A 7,613-nucleotide genomic window follows, 5' to 3' on the forward strand; every position below is an offset into this window, starting at 1 on the left:
ACCTCTGCCTCCTCTGAGCGTCTCAGGGGAGGCCGGTGAGCAAGGCCTACTGCAGCGCCGTTAAACAAGCTAATGACCCATGAAGGCTCCCAGCTGGTGGCGGCTGCCCCTGCTCAGGAGCTTCGGCTCCCCGGCGGCTGCCCACAATTGCTGTCACCGTGTTGGGCTGCAGCTTCCTCAGACAGGGGCAGGGCGTTGGAGTCAGTTCTTGGCTTTTCAGGCCCAGCCAGGGCTGTGTATACAGCAGGCAGTTAATAAATATTTGCTTAGAATCAGGCCCAGAAAGAGTCACCTCGATTTCCAGGGCTGTAGGGGCACTTGGAGTCTGGGGACCCTTGAGGGGAGGTGGCCAGGGGCTCAGGACACAGCCTGGGACCAGGAGTCCCACAGATCCGCAGCCAGGTCCTCGCCCTTGGCCCTAGCTGAAGAGAGATGGGCACTGTCCCCTCCCCTGTGGGGCCTCAGACCCAATCCCTTCCTGGGGGCCCAGGCAGTCCTGCTGCGACTGAGGGCAAGATGCATGGCAGGGCCAAGGTCCCAGCCTGCGCTGTCACCCAAGCTGGTGGGAAGCTGGCTCCCAGGTGCCACGGACCTGCCTCACCTGCTTTTGCTGGAGCCCAGGTTCAGGGGTTCCCTGAGTCCTGGTGGGGCTCCTGGGATATCCGAATTGGCTTCGGGGCCCTGCTCTTTATCACCTAGCATGGTGCCCAGGGGCGTGGAAGCACAGTTGACCTTGCACTGCACAGGCTCTGGGACCCTCAAGAGACAGAACAGCTGCCCTACAGGCTGCTGGGCTGTGGGGAGCTCTGGAGCCCACAGCGCTTCTGCCTGGAGTCTGTGCTGTGTGCACCCAGAAAATCAAAACCGTCAGGAGGGCCAGGCCTAGACCCAGGCCGCTCGCCCCCTCCCCAGGTCCTGGGCTCTTGTCATCAACACCAGGTTGACTGGCTGGGCCCAAAGCCAGAGGCGGTCTGGGAGAAGCAGGAGGTAGCCCTGACCTGCAGTCCCCAGGCGGGCTCCAGGACCCGTTTCTAAAATGGAGGGGAGGAAGAATGGCCAGGTAAGGGGTGGTGTGACTGTTTAACTGAACCTCAGGTGAATTCTGAGAGGCCAGAGTGTGATTTCTCTTGCCCTATAAAATCGGGTCCCCTGCAGCAAGTCAGCTCCATCTTTCCCGGGGCTGGGCTGGCTGGAGTAAGCTCCTGGTTCTCAGCCACGCGGGCACACTGCACAGTACGTGGGGCTGCGACAGGGCACCAGGCAGGCAGGAGCCTCACCCCAGGGGCAGCAGTTTACAGAAGCTGCCTCAGGCCTGTAAGTAACAGAAAGAAGCCCCAGTGCTTCCCGGTCTCCTCCCTGTGGCCCACACCAAGCCCTAAGCTGTCTCCTAAAACTCCAACTGTTTCTACCACTACCACGGTGACGCCCAGAAAGACAAACCAAAACCCATCGGAAGGGCAATCTTTCAATTGCTTAAAATTAATCAGTGCAAAGTGAGGTAAAAGATCCCTGTGTGTCAGGGCCGAGGCAGAAGCCTCACACTAGCCTGCGTCTCTTGGAGTCCCTCCCCATGTCCTCCTCCTCGACGTCCACCTCGCAGCCCAGCGGGGACACCAGGTTTAGCAGAGGGTCCTCAGAGGCACGGCCGAAGAGCGCCAGCAGGAGGGCCACGCCGAAGCCCGTGGCTCGCTCACCCTGCAGGCAAAGGGTAGGACAGAGACTCTGGGCGTGGGGCTGCAACATGGGAGGGGCCTCCTGGGACCCCTGAACGTGCCCCACGGTCCCCTTCTCAGGAAGGAGATCCTGAGCACCAGCTGGAGCCAAGGGCCTTCCATGCTACTGGCCGGACAGCAGGCCAGGCACAGGTGGTGGGCAAGGCCTTGTGTGCTCTGCCCTAACCCGGGGAGCTCCTCAGGGTGGGGATGGGTGAGACAGAGGACCCGCAGCCCCCTGTAGAGGACAGGATGGCTAGGGAAGGGTAACACACAGCAGCCTCTCTGTTCCCAGGGAGGATGAGACCTGAGGGGGACAGTGGGCTGGAGGCTAGGTCACAGACACTCAAGAGCCAGAGGGTGGGAGCAGCCCAGGCTGGTGAGGAGGGGACACTCACGGCGTGCACCGGCGCAGCAATGTCCAGGTGGACCCAGACTCCGGGCCAGTCGAAGCCAATGTGTGAGGCAATGAAGAGGCCGGCACAGGAGCTGGGGCTGTTGTCTCGGTCCTAGGGAGGCCGGGAGGACACGGGGCCCGTGGGCTGCTCTGGCCAGGCACTCTCCACCCTGCCCCATCCCCTCTCACTGTTGCTGTCTGCAAGGAGCCTGGGATGGCTGGGAGGGAGCCAGTGTGGGGAAGCGTCTGAAGCTGGGCTGGGAGGGACTTGACCATGAGGCGAGGAGTCTGCCCCACCATAGGCCAACGGGGGAGCTGGCAAAGGGACTGATGGGGCAACTGAGTCAGACCCAAGACTGGGGAAGAAACCCCCAGCTGTGTGGCAAGGAGGCCAATGAGTGGCCCATGCCGCCTGGGACAGCTCCCGTGCCCTGACACCTGCCTCTCCGGCCCTTGTCTGCACTGCGGCTGCTTGTGGGGGGCCCCAGCTCCCTGGGTGCATGCCCCACCCCGTGCAGGCCCCCCCCCCCACCAAGAGCAGGACTCTGCCTACCCAGCTCCACCCACGGGGCAGGCTCCAGGCTCCAGGCTCCAGGCTCCAAACCTACCGCTACCGAGTTCTTCATGTCAGCCACGGCTGAGGTGAACTCGCTGAAGTGCAGCTCGGGGCAGTAGACCAGCGGGTGCACCAGGTCCCCGCACTTCCTGCCGGCCTTCACGCAGGCTGCCTCCCACTCAGCACTGTTGGTGAGCACCGCGGCGTGGTACTTCCCTGTAGCAATGCCCTGGGCAAGCGGGAACCCGAGGAGTGTGCGGACGGGACGCAGGAGAGAAACACCCATGACAAAAGAAGAACCAAGAGGCAGACAGAGAAATAAGGGAGCCAGAAGAAAGAAGGTTGAGTTAAAAAGAAAAAACACAGGAGAGAGGACCATGGCCAAAGAAGGTGGTCCCGGCTCCGCGTCCAGCCTGGGCCTCGGCGCTGCCCACACCAAGCACAGCAGACGGCTCCTCCTGCCTCCTTGTGCCCAGTTAGGAAAAATCCTGAAGGCAGCCCCCACCCGCTGCTTTCCCCACCTCAAGGTCAAGGGGTGGGTGGGGTTCCCTGGGGCCACAGCTAAGGGGCGGATCCAGGCAACGCTCACCTGAGCCCCGGTCAGGGTAGCCATGTCCACGATGATGTCAGCCCCTAGGTCCTTGCAAGCATAGGACACACCGTCTGCCAGCACCAGCCTGCCCTCGGCATCCGTGTTGTTGATTTCCACTGTCCTGGGGTATGGTAAAGATCCCTGCTTAGGGACAGGATTCCCTGGGGCACTGGCGTGAGTCCCTTTGGAACTAAGAAGACCCTATTTGGAGCTGCCCATCCCTGTGGCTCTCCGAACCCTAACACATTCCCCCCACTGGGGAGGCTGGGATGCCCCCAGCCCCTACAGCAATGCAGTGCCTGGGTCAGAAGCAAAGGGCTTCCAGGTCACATCACTGCCCCACTGCTCTTGATTAGAGTGCCAGGGGCCAGCCATTTGGCTCCCCTGTGCCTCAGTTTCTTCATCTGTAAAGTGGGTGGCATGACCAGCTGGGTTGGCCTTCAGTACATTATGCCTGGCACCTGGCAGATGAGGAGGAAGAGCAGGTGATGAGGGGAGGCACCCACTCAGGCACCAGCACGTGGGGTTGGCAGAGAGGGCTCTTTTCCTCTGAATCCTGGGCCCTGAGCAGGGAGTATGGGGGTCAGGGCTTCACATGCCCAAAGAATTCAGGCCTAAATGTTGGAAAGGCCTGTCTGGTAATACAAGGTAGACCATAAGCTCCTGGGCCAGGCACTGCAAGGGAGCCTCGAACCTCATCCCGGTGCCATGACCCCTCCACATGTGGTGCCCCTGCTACCAAAGCTCCCAGCACTCAGGGAAGCAAGGAGCCTGCTGTCCAGGGGACCCCAATGCTGGGTCCCCTCCTGATATGCCTGGAGTGAGCTGGCATTGCAGGCCGGGGAGGGGTCGTGAGTTTCAACAGTGAACAGGGAGGAGCAAGAGGGCCAGACATACTTCCCTGAGTAGAGCAGGTGGATGTCATCTGGCCTCGTCGCGTTGGGCCCCACTGAGTTCTCAGCCAAGCAGAACACAGCATGGAGGTTGTCTTTGAAACCCTGGTGGGAGAAATGGGCAGGGGCTCCAGTTGTAGGTCATAGGACAAGCTGGGGGCTCTCAGACCCACAGACAGCAGAAGACAGATGGCTCCAAGGTGCAGGGAGCAGAGTTCACCCTCCCTGCCATCCTGGGCACATATGGGCAGATCCCAAGGCCAAGGCTCACTGCTGGGGTTTCCCAGCCTCCCCTGCCAGAGCCCACTCACCGCAGTGGATGAGCCTGGGCACAGGCTGGGCTGTGGGACTCTTGGGCTGCATGGGCTGGGCAGTCATGAAGCCTCGCCAGCCTGTGCTGACGGAAGGTGGCCAGCAGCCGCGTTCCCTCAATACACGCGCACACGTGCACTAAGGAAGAGCTCAGCCTTGTGGAAGTTTAGGTGTGAAGTTATAGTTTTCTGATGCCAAAATGGAAGCCATTTGTTCCCTGAGAAACGTGCGACCAACAGGTGGTGGCGGTTCCTGCCCTGCAGAGGCTCTAACGGCCCCCTGACCCCCAAGTGGGCCGTGCCCGGGCAGCAATGTCAAACGGAGTAGAGATCCCAGACCCCTGTCACTGCCCTTCCTCTGCTCCTGGACAGGAATCTTTAACCAGGATACATCCTCCTAGCATGGAGCATGCCTTGAGGGCACACAGCTCTATAGGATCCAGCATCTCTCTCATCTCCTGCAACAGCCAACTCTTCCACCACCGGCACAGAGCCCTCACCAAAGGCAAACGCTTGGAACGGTGGGGCAGAGGCAGCCACCAGGGCAAGGAATGGTCATTGACAGAAGCTGCAGCAGTGGTGCTGAGCGGGGGGCCGCTTTGAGTCCCTGAGACCTCCCTGCCCCGCTCAGTGGGGCAGGAGCTCTTTTTTGTGCCAGGCTTGGAGGGTCGATAACACCCCCAGAGCCCAGTGCCACCTAGCTCCCGGCATTTAAAACATTTTAAACATTAAAAAGTGTAAACATTTCATTGTGAAATAATTTCAAACTTACCAAAAAATTTGCAGAAATAGTCACAATAGGGCACAGTAGCTCACGCCCGCAATCCCAGCACTTTGGGAGGCTAAGTTGGGGGTGGATCACTTGCGGTCAGGAGTTCAAGACCAGCCTGGCCAACATGGTGAAACCTTGTCTCTACTAAAAATACAAAAATTAGCCAGGTGTGGTGGTGCATGCCTGTAATCTCAGCTACTCTGGAGGCTGAGGCAGGGGAATTGCTTGAACCTGGGAGGCGGAGGTTGCGGTGAGCCAAGATCACACCACTGCACTCCAGCCTGGGCAACAGAGCAAGACTCTGTCTCAAAAAAAGAAAAAAAAAAAAAAAAAAAGAAATAGCCCCAAACAATTCTTCAACACCCTTCACCCAGATTCTGCCAATGTTAACATCTTGCACAGCCATGGGACAACGGGCAGCAGGGGCTAGCAACCACCAACACGTGACCATCATCTGTCGGGTCCACCCAGATTTCAGACATCCGGACCGGATCAGGCTGCACACCAAGCCTTCCTGCCCTGCCTGCTTGCTCTCCTTAATCTGGGTAACTGCACAGTCTGGCTTCGTCTGTTGTGACCTTGGCACTTTCAATGCTGAGTTTGTCTGATGTTTCCTCATGACTACCAGCAGGCCATGCATTTTTGGCAGGAATCCTACAGAAATGCTGTGTCCGTCCCTGTGTACTGCCTCTGGAGACACATCAAGTGGCTCTGTCCCTATCCTGGTGACATGCCCTGGGACACCTGGTTGAGCTGGGTCACTTGGAGACCATCTTGCTGTCCTGTTCCCATCCCACTCTCATGCTCCAGTTCCAGTGCTATGGGTCACTCTCACCTGAAACGGGACCTGGCTGTGGGGTGCCAGGTGAGGACTTCCTGTTTCCATCACTACCTCTGCAGCCCGAAACTGGGATTCACTGTGAGAAACAGTTCTCCCCCACTCATTTATTCATTCAGTGATCTAGTCCTACCAGTGTGGACATGTGGATTATGGTTTTATTCTCTGGGTAAATTCATTACCATCAGGATTTATTCTCTGGCTCAGAAAGAGGCATATTCCTTTCTAAGAGGCCAAAAGGATATGTCAAGGCCAAGCAGGACATTAGAGCTCACATTCAGGCTGGAGCTCTTCTTGTGGCAGGGGGGATCTTTGTCTAGAGTGGGCGTGGGGTATCCTCAGCACCCCTCAAATCACAGGCCGCAGCACCCCTGGAGGTGGAGGAGTGCTGAGAACACTCATGACTGCTGCCTGATGAATCTGCGATAATTGCCAAGTGGCTTCCTGTGAACAGGGAATTAAAGCCCAGAAGAGTCTACCTGCTGGGGCAGTTCCCAGGCAGCCTGTCCCAGAGGCAAGACAGGCCCTCTGCAGGGTGAACGGCAAAGATGGCCACAGAGGGCTAGCCACACGGCTCCCCTAGAACCCTTTGCCCACCCGTGCCCCCGTGCCACCCCAGAGCAGCAGCTGCTCCTTCAGAGAGAGCTGCCTGATGAGCATCACACAGCTCGGTCCGTCCGCCTCAGCATCCTTCCAGGGAGCCCATCTGCCAGGGCCCTGGGGCCTGGGTGGAGGCAGGGAGGAGGACCAAGTATCGGGAGCCTGGGGCCACCCTGCCCCATGGCCTGTGATGCTGGGCCAGTCAAGAGCCTCCTCGAGTGCTGACTGTGTCCCTTGGTAGTTTCTAACCAGTGAAGGACGAGAGCACAGAGGACACGTGCTCCTCCTCCAGCCTCTTCTGACAGGCGGCAGGTGCTCATGGAGGCGTGGGGCTTGCAGGCTGCGTACAGCCGCAGCTGTGTGCTCAGGATGAGAGAAACACTCAGCCGTGAGCCCTAAGAGGCAGGTTCCAAACCTGTGCAGAGCACAGGTGAAGGCCTGCCAGCCCCTCCTACCCAGACCACCTCACCTTGGTGCCCCGGTGTCCCCACCGGCTGGCCCTGTTAGCAGAAGCCCACCACGCAGTCTGGAATGTGCACAGCAAGCTAGAAGCCCTGGCAGAACGAGCTCCTCCCGCCCGGCATTCTTGCTCCTCCCTCATGGCCAGGAGCAGGCTGAATGCCTGACCCTCCAAATCAGAAACTACTTGCCAGGGCCTTTTTGTTTTCCAATTTCAAGTTTACCCCAAGGAACTGGGTTGCCTGCCTGAGAAAGCTAGGCTAGGGAGGTAAACCTGGGCTGATGAGAGTCAGTGCACACTCTTCATTGGCCTGTTTCTTTAGACAGAGTCTTGTGCAGGCTGGAGTGCAGCAGCAGGATCTTAGCTCACTGCAGCCTCAACCTCCCAGGCTCAGTCGATCCTCGCCCACCTCAGCTTCCCAAGTAGCTAAGACTACAGGTACCACGCCTGGCTAGTTTTTAATTTTTTTTTTTTTTTTTTTT

The 7,613-nt window shown here is 58.7% G+C and overlaps 1 protein-coding gene across 2 annotated transcripts in view; it reads right to left on the reverse strand.

Annotated features, from left to right (window-relative positions):
• Positions 1-1,433: 1,433 nt before the first annotated feature.
• NPEPL1 (aminopeptidase like 1) overlaps positions 1,434-7,613 on the reverse strand; it is a 21,184-nt gene continuing 15,004 nt past the window's right edge. The window contains exons 8-12 of one of the 2 annotated variants that reach the window (XM_017536547.2): positions 4,155-4,255; positions 3,255-3,378; positions 2,718-2,894; positions 2,111-2,221; positions 1,434-1,695 (exon numbers count right to left, since the gene is read on the reverse strand). In XM_017536547.2, the coding sequence (XP_017392036.1) occupies positions 1,537-1,695; positions 2,111-2,221; positions 2,718-2,894; positions 3,255-3,378; positions 4,155-4,255 (672 nt within the window). In that variant the 3' untranslated portion in view covers positions 1,434-1,536. The remainder of the gene's footprint in view (positions 1,696-2,110; positions 2,222-2,717; positions 2,895-3,254; positions 3,379-4,154; positions 4,256-7,613) is intronic. The other variant, XM_017536548.2, reaches the window with a different exon arrangement.

Source organism: Cebus imitator, unplaced genomic scaffold, assembly GCF_001604975.1.
Source record: "Cebus imitator isolate Cc_AM_T3 unplaced genomic scaffold, Cebus_imitator-1.0 Scaffold99, whole genome shotgun sequence".
Taxonomy (NCBI): Eukaryota; Metazoa; Chordata; class Mammalia; order Primates; family Cebidae; genus Cebus; species Cebus imitator.